The sequence below is a fragment of the Esox lucius genome, chromosome 4 (genome assembly GCF_011004845.1).
Source record: "Esox lucius isolate fEsoLuc1 chromosome 4, fEsoLuc1.pri, whole genome shotgun sequence".
NCBI lineage: Eukaryota > Metazoa > Chordata > Actinopteri > Esociformes > Esocidae > Esox > Esox lucius.
Genome location: NC_047572.1, coordinates 4,579,462 through 4,595,197, shown reverse-complemented (window position 1 = coordinate 4,595,197; position 15,736 = coordinate 4,579,462). Strand labels below are relative to the sequence as shown.

Sequence of the window (15,736 nt, the reverse complement as noted above, 5' to 3'; positions counted from 1 at the left end):
AAGGCATTTTCACCCACAGGACTGCCGCATACTGGATGTTTTTCCCTTTTCACACCATTCTTTGTAAACCCTAGAAATGGTTGTGCGTGAAAATCCCAGTAACTGAGCAGATTGTGAAATACTCAGACCGGCCCGTCTGGCACCAACAACCATGCCACGCTCAAAATTGCTTAAATCACCTTTCTTTCCCATTCTGACATTCAGTTTGGAGTTCAGGAGATTGTCTTGACCAGGACCACACCCCTAAATGCATTGAAGCAACTGCCATGTGATTGATTAGATAATTGCATTAATGAGAAATTGAACAGGTGTTCCTAATAATCCTTTAGGTGAGTGTCAATTTTTATAATTCTCACTACTTTACTGATTCTTTAATTTTAACTCCATTCTTATTGATTTACATAATTTTCACATTCTATTCAACAGATTGTAAACATTGGTTAAGATATGATAATCCATTCTACTTCATATAATTAGAGCAGAGCAACCTGTTGTTGGTGTGAAGCTTTCCCCTAGGTACAGCCAATCTGGAATTAGCTTCCCTCATTTAATCCATCTGAGAAAAGAGAACTGACTCAGGATCAGTGTCTCAGACCAGAAAGAGACCGGAAATGTCAGTGACCAGAGCCAATCAAAATTCTAGTTAATTTGCATTGCAGTTCTTTGTCATGTCCTCAGTTCTCTTTTTGGGGAAGGTGCAGTCATTACAGTCCTTTATTGTAGATCACCACCTTGCTATCAGTTGCCATGGCAATCTCAGGCTCAAGCTGAGACACCTCAATCTATTGAAGTTGAACCAGAGAAAGAGATGTAAGTACACAGCAAGTATAGGAGCCCCTCTGCAAAACCCAGCAGCCCTTCACATTACATTTACATTTTTACACTTTAGCCATTTAGCAGGCTATTATCCAGAGCTACTTACAGTAGGTGCATACATTTAAAAAGTTCTAAGTAAAATAACCACACTGTTAAATAGTAAGTGCATTCTAATCGATGAATTAGTTAGGGAAAAGTCAGTGCTCAATTAAAGACCATACAAATAATAAACACAGACATAAAAAGTTAAGAACAGACAACAGACAGAGATGGTGGCAGTGGAACTATTTGAATTACTGTATGAAAAGGTGAGTTTTCAGATTTTTTTAAAGATTGACAGAGACTACTTTATCTCTGAGCTCAGAACATTTGTTTTTTTGTTGGACTAGACATAACATTTTTCAATTAAAAGCGAATGAGGACGTGACAGAGGAAATGTCAGCGTCTAAAGTGAATTCCTCTCAAGCTGTTAAGGTAGCCTTTAAGGATAAAAGCAGCCAAGCAGTAGTACCTGAGACATCTGTGGGAACAGGCTGATAGCCAGAGGCAGGGAGAGGCCGAAGGTAGCCAGACACACCAGGCTGTGGATGGGCAGCAACAGCCTCCGATTCGTCTGCAGTAATGGAACTCTGACAGCCGTGAATGGAAGCATTTTGGCATTTGGCTAAGCACTATAACATTTCTTACACACAATCAGGATTTATATTTCTCAACATCTCAATCCCTGACAAAATAGTAATTCCACACATTCTGAAATCCATTTCAGATTTGTGAACAATTTAGAATCATGACATACTTCTCAAGGTAGGACATGATGATGGGAGGAAGGACAAAGATTGGCATCGGGAGGACCACTCTTGTAAAGGCTGTCTCCATAATTGCCTGTGGGTAAAGAATAATATTGTGCATAAGATTCAATTAAAAAAGAATAATGTGCTGGATACTATTTCTTGTCCCATGATATTTGAAAGTTACAGCATATGGGTAAAAACTAAGTTTTGAGACTGGAAATAACAAACCCAGCATTTTGGTTTTATGTTATTTCAATAGTAGATTGTAGGGCTGGGCAATATGGCCATAATATATTTAAGATTTTTCATTGATACAATAATACTGACAATAACTGTATTTGTATATATGTCGTCATTATTATCTTAAAATATACTTTAAAAAAACATCCTTTTCTTATAAATAGCAGCCTGTGTTCCGACAATGTCAATAAGTCATCTTTACTGATACAATTGGTTGACTATTAGTATCATGTAAAAGACACCGTTTACTAAAAAGCTAAACCTCTAAACAGTTTGTCTTGAAGAGTTCAAAGTTCCTAAAGTATTCCAACCTGCAAAATTCAAAGTGAAGCTACACCATTAAGATAACTAATAATTCTTCCTGACATTTTTAGATCCTAAAATTTTCTACAAGCAGCTTTACTGAGATTTGTATACAATACAAGTAGGCAAATTGTCACGGATGAGGTTGTGGTAGTAGAGAGACACAGGCGCAGAGTCTAGGTCGTCCCAGTAATCCATGTTTTAATGAAGGGAAAAAACCAAATACAACAAACAAAAAGCAGCAACCAGTGATGTGGTTAAATAGGGTCCCCAATTGGAGGCAATAACCAACACCTGCCTCCAATTGGGGAAACCAAAAAGGATTAGAGGTGGCTAGATGCCACCTCCTGTAGTGTCCATGCCCCGAGCCCAGCGCAGAGATGGCTAGGGGCACAGCCAGGACGTGACAGTACCCCCCCCCCCAAAGGCGCGGGCTCCCGACTGCAAGACCGGGACAACAACATCCGGACAGGCGGAGGCTCAGCACCCGGAGCTGCCGGTACAGGCCGGGGAGGCAGAGCCGCAGGGACAGGCCGGGGAGGTGGAGGGCCGGGAGATGGGAGAGCCGGCGGAGGGCCGGGAGACGGGAGAGCCGGCGGAGGGACAGGAGCCGGCGGGAGAGCCGGCGGAGGGACAGGAGCCGGCGGGAGAGCCGGCGGAGGGTCAGCAGCCGGCGGAGGAGCACGAAACAGGGGAGCTGGCGGAGGGCCAGCAGCCGGCGGAGGGTCAGGAGCCGGCGGAGGGTCAGGAGCCGGCGGAGGAACAGGTGACGGGGGAGCTGGCGGAGGGTCAGGAGCCGGCGGGAGATCCGGCGGTGGGTCAGCAGCCGGCGGGAGAGCCGGCGGTGGGTCAGCAGCCGGCGGAGGAGCAGGAAACAGGGGAGCTGGCGGAGGGCCAGCAGCCGGCCGGAGGAGCAGGAGCCGGCGGAGGAGCCGGCGAAGGAGCAACAGCCGGCGGAGGGTTAGCAGCCGGCGGAGGAGCCAGTGGAGGAACAGGAGCCGGCGGAGGAGCAGGGGCCGGCGGAGGAGCAGGAGACGGGGGAGCCGGCGAAGGGTCAGCAGCCGGCGGAGGAGCAGGAGCCAGGGGGAGCCGGCGGAGGTCCAGCAGCCGGCGGAGGTCCAGCAGCCGGCGGAGGGTCAGCAGCCGGCGGAGGGTCAGCAGCCGGGGGAGCCGGCGGAGGGCCAGGAGCCTGCGGAAGGACAGGCGAGGGCGCCGCAGAGGCCGGGACAGGCGGCGTCTCCAGGGCATGAGTGTGCGCCGCGGGACGAGGCGGCGGCTGCAGGGCATGAGTGTGCGCCGCGGGACGAGGCGGCGGCTGCAGGGCATGAGTGTGCGCCGCGGGACGAGGCGACGGCTGCAGGGCATGAGTGTGCGCCGCGGGACGAGGCGGCGGCTGCAGGGCAGGAGAGGGCGCCGCGGGACGAGGCGGCGGCTGCAGGGCAGGAGAGGGCGCCGCGGGACGAGGCGGCGGCTGCAGGGCAGGAGAGGGCGCCGCGGGACGAGGCGGCGGCTGCAGGGCAGGAGAGGGCGCCGCGGGAAGAGGCGGCGGCTGCAGGGCAGGAGAGGGCGCCGCGGGACGAGGCAGTGGCTGCAGGGCAGGAGAGGGCGCCGCTGGACGAGGCGGCGGCAGCAGGGCAGGAGAGGGCGCCGCGAGACGAGGCGGCGGCTCCTGGGCAGGAGATGTGTTGGCCCGGTGTGCCGCAGGGGACGGTAGGGGTTCTCCTCCTCCTCTGTGTTGCTATCCGGCCAACAGAGGAGTTCCCCTACCATCCATCTCTGCCGTGTCTCCTTTAGGTTGTTCATTCTGTCACGGATGAGGTTGTGGTAGTAGAGAGACACAGGCGCAGAGTCTAGGTCGCCCCAGTAATCCATGTTTTAATGAAGGGAAAAAAACAAATACAACAAACAAACAGCAGCAGCAACCAGTGCCGTGGGCTTAACTGAAAACAGCATAGCATCATAGCATAGCATCTTCTTCCACTTATCCGGGGCCGGGTCGCGGGGGCAGCAGTCTAAGCAGGGATGCCCAGACTTCCCTCTCCCCAGACACTTCCTCCAGCTCTTCCGGGGGGACACCGAGGCGTTCCCAGGCCAGCCGGGAGACATAGTCCCTCCAGCGTGTCCTAGGTCTTCCCCGGGGTCTCTTCCCGGTGGGACGGGACCGGAACACCTTCCCAGGAAGGCGTTCCGGAGGCATCCGAAACAGATGCCCAAGCCACCTCAGCTGACCCCTCTCGATGTGGAGGAGCAGCGGCTCTACTCTGAGCTCCTCCCGGGTGACCGAGCTTCTCACCCTATCTCTAAGGGATCGCCCAGCCACCCTGCGGAGAAAGCTCATTTCGGCCGCCTGTATCCGGGATCTTGTCCTTTCGGTCATGACTGAAAACAGGAACACCAAAATGAACCACACCCACATGGCCAACACACTGAACTTAAATAGGGTCCCCAATTGGAGGCAATAACCAACACCTGCCTCCAATTGAGGAAACCAAAAAGGATTAGAGGTGGCTAGATGCCACCTCCTGTCCTGTCCTTGCTATGCCCCGAGCCCAGCGCAGACATGGCTAGGGGCACAGCCAGGACGTGACACAAATTAATTCAGAATTCCTAATGTTTTCCAGCCTGCTAAACTCATAAAATGTGGGCAGGCTAAACCTGTTTGGTATTTTTATTATTTTATCTCAGGTCCCTAGGTCTGTATATTAATCTCTTCCAAATAAACTTAAACCTTAGAAAAGTATTTTGGAATGTCAAAAGTATCTTATATGAAGCACATTGTTGAACTAGATTAGTATTATTACAAAAATGGCAGACTTAAAATATTAAATCCACTTATTTGTTGACAGCATAGATTCTTTAGATCCAATTGTCAGTTTGATGAACCTATATGTTCTGTTTATGAGATTGGCAAACATCACCTAAACATCAGTTTATAACAACTTTAAACTAAGTATAAAAACATGGGTGAACCTTTATCTCACAGGTGTCAAACCGGTTCCACGGAGGGCCGAGTGTCTGCAGGTTTTCGCTCTCACCTTGTACCTGATTGATTAATTAGTTCACTAATTGGTTAATTTCTACCCCCACCTGGTTGTTCAGGTCTGACCTGGGAACCAATTTAAAGGAAAACCCAAAGACCTGCAGACACTCGGCCCTCTGTGGAACCGGTTTGACACCCCTGCTTTATCTTATATCAACATACAAGTTATCAAATTTTTCTTGAATTCAGAGTTCCTAAAGTTTTCCAATCCAGTTAAACTCAAATAAAGCTCTACAGCGAACAGTTATTCCTGAAATTAAGAGGTCCTAAAGCTTTTTACTAAAAACAACACCACTGAATTTGAATACAAAGGATTTGGCCAGAGAAACTCATAAAATTGGGGTTGGCTAAGCCTGTGAGTTTCTTATTTTTTTTATTACAGGCCACGAGGGTGTGTAAAGATCTAAATGTTCTTTTATTCCTAAATTAATGACACCTTAGAAAAGTATTTTGAATAAAGTATTTTATATAGAGTAAATTCGAAAAAGTTTGGCAGGTAGCCAGGTAGGTAACAGCAGGCAGCATACAGCACGTCATCAATCCCACAATGCACCACTTGAATGGGACAAAAGGGAGAAATTGGGCTATATATTTTGAAACGTTCAAACTAAAGATTTGAAACCAACTGTATCCCCTGTTCATAAAATGACTTGTTAATTTATTTTACTTATGCAATTTGAGTGATTAGCATTAATTAGCTATTAGGCTGTTTCTGTTGAACAGTTCGTGCTATAGACACAAAACCAACTTTTTTTCACAGGTTTAAGCTACCCCATGGCAAAATAAGAAACGGTTAACAATTTTACATATGCTAATTAGCCTAATTAGCATTAATTAGCAATTAGGCTGTGTTTTTTAAACCGTTTGAGCTACATACATTAAACTAACTTTGTTTCACACGTTTAGGCTATCCCTACTGCAAACTATGAAATGGTAATTGATTTCACAAATGCAAATTTGCATAATTACCATTAATGAACTATTAGATTGTATCTTTTGAACCGTTCGAGCTACAGACACGAAACCAACTTTGTTACACCAGTTTAGGCTATTCCTACTTCAAATTTGGAGTAGGGGTAGGCTATCCCTACTTCATTCATCAGACAAACAGCAGAAAAATTCATTGATTATGGGAACTAAATACATGCTCAAAAAAAAAGGAAACACATAATCATCACAGTATAAAACCAAGTCAATTAAACTTCAGGTATATCAATCTGTCCAGTTAGGAAGCATACGTGATTGTGAATCAATGTCACCTGCTTTGGTGCAAATGGTTGTGACAGCAGGTGCACTGGAGAGGTAACCCCCAAAAAGAGAATTGTTTTGCAGGTGGTGGCCACAGGCAATTGCTCTCTCCTTATCTTTCCTGACTGATTATTTTCTAGTATTGCTAGTGTCCTTGTCATTACTGGTAGCATGAGGCGTTACCTACAGCCCATTCAATTTGCAAAGGTAGTCCAGGTCCTCCAGGATGGCACATTCATTTGTGCTGTCGCAAGGTTTCCTGTGTCTCCCAGTACAGTCTCAAGAGCATGGAGGAGATACCAGATGGGCTGTTACACAAGGAAAGTTGGACCGGGCTGTAGAATGGCATCAACCCAGCAGCAGTACCAGTATCTGCTCCTTTGTGTGAGTAGGAACAGGAGAAGTACAAAATGATCCCTACAAAATGATCTCCAGTGGGACCAAACTGTCAGAAACAGACTCCATGAGGGTGGCATGAGGGCTGACATCCTCGTGGGACCTGTACTCACAGCCCAGCACCGTGCAGCTCAACTGGCATTCGCCAGAGAACACCAGAATTGGCAGGTCTGCCATTGGCACCCCGTTCTCTTCACAGATGAGAGCAGGTTAACACTGAGCATGTAATAGACGTGAAAGAGTCTGGAGATGCCGTGGTGAACGTTATGCTGCCTTCAACATCATCCAGCATGAACGGTTTGGTGGTGGGTCACTGATGGTCTGGGGAGGCATACAGTGGATATAAAAAATCTACACACCCCTGTTAAAATGCCAGGTTCTTGTGATGTAAAAGAATGAGACCAAGATAAATAATGTCAGAACTTCTTCCACCTTTAATGTGACCTATTATGTGAACAATTCAATTGAAAAACAAACTGAACTCACAATAACCAGGTTGCATAAGTGTGCACCCCCTTAAACTAATACTTTGTTGAAGCACCTTTTCATTTTATTACAGCACTCAGTCTTTTTGGTTAGGAGTCTATTAGGATGGCACATCCTGACGTGGCAATATTTGCCCACTCTTATTTGTAAAAGCACTCCAAATCTCTCATATTGCGAGGACATCTCCTGCGCACAGCCCTCTTCAGATCACCCCACAGATGTTCAATTGGATTCAGGTCTGGGCTCTGGCTGGGCCATTCCAAAACTTTAATCTTCTTCTGGTGAAGCCATGCTTTTGTGGATTTGGATGTGTGCTTTGGGTCATTGTCATGCTGAAAGGTGAACTTCATCTTCACCTTTCTAACGGACGCCTGAAGGTTTTGTGCCAACATTTCTGGGTATTTGGAACTGTTCATAATTCCCTCCAACCTAACTGAAGAAAAACAGCCCCAAAGCATGATGCTGCCACCATCATGCTTCACTGTGGGCATGGTGTTTTTTGGGTGATGTGCAGTGTTGTTTTTGCGCCAAACATACCTTTTGGAATTATGGACAAAAAGTTCAACCTTGGTTTCATCAGACCATTTTCCCATATGTTTTGGGGGACTTAATGTTTGTTTTTGCAAACTTCAGCCAGGCTTGGATGTTTTTCTTTGTAAGAAAAGACTTCCGTCTTGCCACCCTACCCCATAGCCCATTCATATGAATAATATGGGAGATTGTTGTCACATGTAGCACACAGCCAGCACTTGCCAAAAATTACTGCAGTTCCTTTAATCTTTTTGTAGGCCTCTTGGAAGCCTCCCTGACCAGTTTTCTTCTTGTCTTTTCATCAATTTTGGAGGGACGTCCACTTGATGATGACTGTCTTCACTGTGTTCCATGGTATATCTAATGCTTTGGAAATTATTTTGCACCCTCCTCCTGACTGGAACATGCATCTCCGCATGCCTGGCCGACATTTCTGCTTGAATGTCGGCCCACCACCTCATCTCAAACTTAACCTTGACAAGACTGAGATGCTCTTCTTTAGAGGGAAGGCCTGTCGGCTCCAGAACATGTCTATCACGGTTCACAACTGCACAGTGTCCTCCTCTCGGAACTTTGGTGTGTTGTTCTCTGCTGATATCACAGTAGTGACTCGCCCCGGAAGTTCATGCTCTACACCTTTCACAGAGTACGAGCTTAACATACTCAGGAAGCAGCACCTATGTACTTGTCCAGGCACTCTCATGTCTGGACTACTGCCATTCACTCTTGGTGGGGCTCTGGGTGTGTGCAACCCATCCCTGCAACTCATTCAGAATGCAGCAGCCCACCTGGTGTTCAACCTTCCCAAGTTCTCCCATGTCACCCCACGAAATATACACTGGCTTCCAATTGAAGCATGAAGGTGGAAGTGAGGCTTCACCCTACCTTCAGGCAAGGCTCAGACCCACATCCCTTCCCGGGCTGTTTGCCACCTCTGGGCTCTTAACCTGAATGTTGGAACAAGCTTCCCTTGGAGGCCAAGATAGCAGAGTCTCTACCTATCTTACAAAAACACCTGAAACCTCACCTTTTTACAGAGTACTTACAATAGTCCCACTCCCACCACCACTGAATTTTGTAATTTTTTTATTGTTTTATGTTAATTTGTAAAAGCTTCTTTGCAGCAATGACCTCTGCAGATAATAAAGTCATTGAGTATAATGCAGTTGCTACTAAATGGTGTGGTTGTTTCGCTTAACTCTTTCAAAATGTATCCACTTACTGTAAGTCACTCTGGATAAGAGCATCTTCTAAATGACTGAAGTGTAAAATATATGCATCCACACACACACACACACAAATTAATACGTTGAACAAAATTCACAATTAACATTTAAGACAAAAATATTGAAATAGAAACACTAATCAATCTTTCCTTTAAAAAATTCCAATTACAGTCGATTAAATACATGTCTCATTGGTATAAATCCACACAAAATACCCCATAATGACCAAGATTTTTTTAAATAAATGTGAGCTAATTTATAAAAAATAACGGAAAACGTAAGTAATCAGACCCTTTATTCAGTAGTTTGTAGAAGCGTCTTCTTTCGTCTTCCTATTATATATGCTCTCAAGCTCTATCAAATTGGATGGGGAGCGTTAGTGAATTGCAATCTTTAAGCCTCATGATGTTCAATAGGATTAATGTACAAGCTTTGGCTGGGCCCCTCAAAGACATTTACAGACTTGCAGTTCTGCAGCCATACTAGTGTTGTCTTCACTGTGTGCTTCGGATCGTTGACCCAGTTTGAGGTCCTGTGTCTCTTTGATCAGTTTTTCTTTAAAAGCCATCAGTGGTTTGCTTTGTTCTTTCTTTCCCCAATCCTGACCAGTCTCACAGTCCCAGACTGCTGCTGCTGAGAAACATCCCCACAGTATGATGCTCCCACCCCCATACTATGCTCTTGGGAACTTAAATTTTTTTTGCAGTAATAGTATAACGATGCCCAGAATTATGCCTTGACATAATTATATCTTGAAATAAAACAACCGAGATGCAATTGAAATGCAGACTTTCAGCTTTAATTCAAGGGGTTGAACAAAAAAAATTTATGAAACGTTTAGGAATTGCAACCATTTTCATAAACAGTCCCCTTATTTCAGGATCTCAAATATAATTGGACAAATGAACATAATCATGAATTTTATTTTCATTTTTAATACTTTAAAAATGAATCCTTTGTCAAGAATCCTTTGCAGGCAATGACTAATTGAAGTCTGGAACGCAGGGACATCACCAAACGCTGGATTTCCTACTTTTTCCTGTTTTGCCAGGCCTTTACTGCAGCTGTCTTCAGTTGTTATTTTTTTGACAGTCTTTCTGCCTTAGGTTTTGTCTTCAACAAGTGAAATGCATGCTCCATCGTGTTGAGATCAAGTAATTGACTCGGCCATTGCAGAATATTCAATTTCTTTGCCTTAAAAAACACCTGGGTTGCTTTTGCAGTATGTTTTGGGTCATTGTCCATCTGTAAAGTGAAGCACTGTCCAATTGACTTTGCTGAATTTGTCTGATTCTCAGCAGACAATATATCCCTATACACTTCAGAATTCATCTGGCTGCCTCTGTCACATTATCAATAAACACTAGTGACCCAATGCCATTGGAAGCCATGCATGCCCATGCCATCACACTGCCTCCACCGTGTTTTACAGAAGATGTGGTATGCTTCAGATCATGAGCCGTTCCAAGCATTCTCCATACTTTTTTCTTCCCATCATTTTGGTACAGGTTGGTCTTAGTTTCATCTGTCCAAAGAATGCTGTTCCAGAACTGGGCTGGCTTTTTTACATGTTTTTTGGCGAAGTCTAATCAGGCCTTTCTATTCTTGAGGATTATGAATGGTTTGCACCTTGTGGTGAACCCTCTGTATTTGCTCTTGTGAAGTCTTGTCTATATGGTAGACTTGGATAATGATATGCCTAACTCCTTGAGAGTGTTCTTCACTTGGCTGGATGTCATGAAGGTGTTTTTCTTTACCATGGAAAGGATCCTACAATCATCCACCACTGTTGTCTTCCGTAGATGTCCAGGCGTTTATGTGATCCAGAATTTACCAGTGCATTCTTTTTTTCTCCGAATGTACCAAACTGTTGATTTGCCCGCTCTTAATGTTCCTTCTATCTTCCTGATGGATATTTTTTTGCAGCCTATGGATGGCCTGTTTCAGTTCCATCAAGAGCTCCTTTAACCTCATGTTTTGGGTTCACAGCAACAGCTTCCAAGTGCAAAAGCCACACATGGAATCAACTCCAGACCCTTTACCTGCTTAATTGATGAGGAAATAAAAGAATAGTTTGTCTCTATTACTTTTCATCCCTTGAAAAAGAGGGGGCTACATATTAAAGAGCTGTAATTCCTAAACCCTTCCTCCAATTTGGATGTGAATAACCTCAAATTAAAGCAGAGGTACTGCACTTTCAGCCCACATTCATTATAAAACTGTAACATGAATATATTTTGGTAAACAGCCAAAATACCATAACTTATGTCAGTGTCCAATTATTCCCAAACCTAACTGTATATGTACCTGTAGTTTTTCATTTTCAGTAAATTTGCGCACGTTCCCAAAAATAGGTTTTTGGCTTTGCAATTATTGGTTATTGTGTGTAGATTGTCAGCATATAAGTATGTAATCAATAACAACAAATTGTGGAGAAAGATGAGGACTCTGAATACATTCCTGACACAATGTACATTCACCTAAAGGATTATTAGGAACACCATACTAATACTGTGTTTGACCCCCTTTCGCTTTCAGAACTGCCTTAATTCTACGGGGCATTGATTCAACAAGGTGCTGAAAGCATTCTTTAGAAATGTTGGCCCATATTGATAGGATAGCATCTTGCAGTTGATGGAGATTTGTGGGATGCACATCCAGGGCATGAAGCTCCCGTTCCACCACATCCTAAAGATGCTCTATTGGGTTGAGATCTGGTGACTGTGGGGGCCATTTCAGTACAGTGAACTCATTGTCATGTTCAAGAAACCAATTTGAAATGATTCGAGCTTTGTGACATGGTGCATTATCCTGCTGGAAGTAGCCATCAGAGGATGGGTACATGGTGGTCATAAAGGGATGGACATGGTCAGAAACAATGCTCAGGTAGGCCGTGGCATTTAAACAATGCCCAATTGGCACTTAGGGGCCTAAAGTGTGCCAAGAAAATATCCCCCACACCATTACACCACCACCAGCAGCCTGCACAGTGGTAACAAGGCATGATGGATCCATGTTCTCATTCTGTTTACGGCAAATTCTGACTCTACCATCTGAATGTCTCAACAGAAATCGAGACTCATCAGACCAGGCAACATTCTTCCAGTCTTCAACTGTCCAATTTTGGTGAGCTCGTGCAAATTGTAGCCTCTTTTTCCTATTTGTAGTGGAGATGAGTGGTACCCGGTGGGGTCTTCTGCTGTTGTAGCCCATCCGCCTCAAGGTTGTGCGTGTTGTGGCTTCACAAATGCTTTGCTGCATACCTCGGTTGTAACGAGTGGTTATTTCAGTCAAAGTTGCTCTTCTATCAGCTTGAATCAGTCGGCCCATTCTCCTCTGACCTCAAGCATCAACAAGGCATTTTCACCCACAGGACTGCCGCATACTGGATGTTTTTCCCTTTTCACACCATTCTTTGTAAACCCTAGAAATGGTTGTGCGTGAAAATCCCGGTAACGGAGCAGATTGTGAAATACTCAGACCGGCCTGTCTGGCACCAACAACCATGCCACGCTCAAAATTGCTTAAATCACCTTTCTTTCCCATTCTGACATTCAGTTTGGAGTTCAGGAGATTGTCTTGACCAGGACCACACCCCGAAATGCATTGAAGCAACTGCCATGTGACTGGTTGATTAGATAATTGCATTAATGAGAAATTGAACAGGTGTTCATAATAATCCTTTAGGTGAGTGTATGTCTGCTCAGTATGCTGGTTTGCTAGCTATGGCCAGTAAGTTGCTCTTTTTATGGTAATTCTATGTCCAAGAAAGAAACATTGTTAATCTAAATGTTTGTAGTAGAAGCCTCAGATGGCCACTCACATGCTTGGCAGCAATCTTCGAGGACCCAACCACATTCCCATTCTCATCCAGTACGTCAATGCCCTCAGACAGCTCGTTGCGCCTCATAAGACCCACATTACAAATGTTGGCACTGGCTGTGGAGAAGGGACAAGAAATGGTTGTGACATAGCACCACATAAAATGCAGCGGACATTGAGAACTACCACTTTAAATACAAAAGCTGAATGTTTCCTAGTTCTGTCCGTGAAGCCCTCACTGATCTGATACTGACAGATGATGACTACTTTAGGGATGTGACGATGCCATGATGGCCTAGTGGTTAGAATGTAGTGCCACTAATTAAAGTTTGCAGCTTGGAATCTGACAGTAAAGGATATCTCCCATATTGACAAGAGACTAGGTTTACAGTACAACCTTGACAATATTGAACATATATCTACGCAGAAGCAGTGCTTGATTTTGGCCAGAACGGTCCGGAACGTTCTGGTACTTCTAATGTTAGGCAAACAGCATTCCGGCTGCTTTTTAGGCAAGCCTTATTAACATACATATTTTCATGAAAATTGTCGAATTTGTCAAATTCCTGCACTTATATTAAGTGAAGTGCTGGGTAGAAGGACAGGTAGCTATTAGGTAAAATAAATGTATCAAGTGTAGAGTAGAAGCCATCAGCACAACAACACCAAAGACATTAGAAATATCTGCCCCCCTAGACACCAGGGATGTGTTAACAGCAAAGCTATCTATACATTAATGGCAGATCTGACAAAAAAGGAAATCTATTCCTTAGCATGTGTAGTTTGTATATAATTGTGTAAACAGATAAAGTCAATATCTTACACTGTATTCATTAGCTAATAATTAATACATAGTTAGGTCCGGAAATATTTGGACACTGACACAATATTCATAATGTTGGCTCAGTACGACACCACAATGGATTTTAAATGAAACAACAGAAATGCAATTGAAGTGCACACTCCATACTTTTACATTCAAGGTGTTGAACAAAATGATCATTGTTTAGGAATTGCAACCATTTTCATACACAGTCCCTTTATTTCAGGGGCTCAAATGTAATTGGACAAATGAACACAATCATAAATAAAATGTCGAGAATCCTTTCCAGGCAATGACTGCTTGAAGTCTGGAAAGCATAGACCCAACACTGTTTTTCCTACTTTGAAATACTTTGGCAGGCCTTTGCTGCAGCTGTCTTCTGTTGTTTGTTCGTGGGTCTTTCTGCCTCAAGTTTTGTCTTCAGTAAGTGAAATGCATGCTCGATCGGGTTGAGATCAGGTGACTGACATGGCCATTGCAGAATATTCCACTTCTTTGCCTTAAAACATTCCTGGGTTGCTTTCGCAGTATGTTTTTGGTCAGTGACTATCTGTAAAGTGAAGCGCCATCCAACCAACTTCGCTGAATTTGGCTGAATCTAAGCAGACAATATATCCCTATACACTTCAGAATAAATCCGGCTGATTCTGTCACATCATCAATAAACACTAGTATCCCAGTGCCATTGGAAGCCATGCATGCCCATGCCATCACACTGCCTCCACTGTGTTTTACAGATGATGTGGTATGCTTCAGATCATGAGCCGATCCAAGCATTCTCCATACTTTTTTATTCCCATCATTCTCGTACAGGTTGATCTTAGTTTCATCTGTCAAAAGAATGCTGTTCCAGTACTGAAATGAAAGCTGAGAGACTGTGCTTTAAGCGTATATTCATTATTTAACTTGTAACCAAAATAACAAAACTTGTGTCAGTGTCCAATTATTTCTGGACTTAACTGTAAATTATAAATTACATTACATACCCACAGCTGGAAAAGGGATCAGTCTCTGTATGATCATTCGGGTAGCTGGGCTCATGTGGTTGGCTTTCTGAATCAGTAAATGCAGTCCCACCTAAACAACCCAGGACAAACTTAGAGAAAACTAAAAACCCCTTTAGCCATGTCACATACAGTTGTGCTCATAAGTTTGCATACCTTGGCAGAAACAGTGAAATTCTGTCAATTTTGAAAATATGACTGATCATGCAAAAAAACTATTTCATGTAAGGATAGTGATTTTATGAAGCCATTTATTATCACATAGTTGTTTGGCTCCTTTCTAAATCATAATGATAACAGAAATCACCCAAATGACCCTGATCAAAAGTTTACATACCCTTGAATGTTTGGCCTCGTTACAGACACACAAGGTGACACACACAGGTGAAAATGGCAATTACATGTGAATTTCCCACCACAGTGGCTTTTTAAATTGCAATTAGTGTCTGTATATAAATAGTCCATGGGTTTTTTAGCTCTCAAATGGATACACTGAGCAGGCTAGATGCTGAGCCATGGGGAGCAGAAAATAACTGTCAAAAGCCTTGCAAATGCCAGCCAGTACTGTTCAATCACTTATTAAGAATTGGAAAATTCAGGGATCTCTTGATAACAAGCCAAGGTCAGGTAGACCAAGAAAGATTTCAGCCAAAACTGCCAGAAGAATTGTTTGGGATAAAAAGACAATCCCACAGGTAACCTAAGGAGAAATACAGGCTGCTCTGAAAAAATACGGTGTGGTTGTTTCAAGGAGCACAATATGGCGATACTTGAACAAAAATTTGCTGCATAGTCGAGTTGCCAGAAAGAAGCCTTTACTGCGCCAATGCCACAAAAAAGCCTGGTTACAATATGCCCGACAAAACCTTGACACACCTCACAGCATCTGACACATTGTAATTTGGAGTGACAAAACCAAAATAGAGCTTTATGGTCACAACCATTAGTGCTATGTTTGGAGAGGGGTCAACAAGGCCTATTGTGAACAGAATACCATCCCCACTGTGAAG

General features: G+C 44.0%; 1 protein-coding gene across 4 annotated transcripts in view; it reads right to left on the bottom strand.

The window, feature by feature from the left end:
• Positions 1 to 267: 267 nt before the first annotated feature.
• Positions 268 to 15,736, bottom strand: part of sfxn5b (sideroflexin 5b) — a 28,618-nt gene continuing 13,149 nt past the window's right edge. For all 4 annotated transcript variants that reach the window (XM_010900911.4, XM_010900909.4, XM_010900912.5 and 1 more), the window contains 5 exons: positions 14,709 to 14,799; positions 12,901 to 13,016; positions 1,613 to 1,698; positions 1,328 to 1,445; positions 268 to 782 (listed from right to left, as the gene is read on the bottom strand). In XM_010900911.4, coding sequence (XP_010899213.1) covers positions 705 to 782; positions 1,328 to 1,445; positions 1,613 to 1,698; positions 12,901 to 13,016; positions 14,709 to 14,799 — 489 coding nt within the window. In that variant the 3' untranslated portion in view covers positions 268 to 704. The remainder of the gene's footprint in view (positions 783 to 1,327; positions 1,446 to 1,612; positions 1,699 to 12,900; positions 13,017 to 14,708; positions 14,800 to 15,736) is intronic.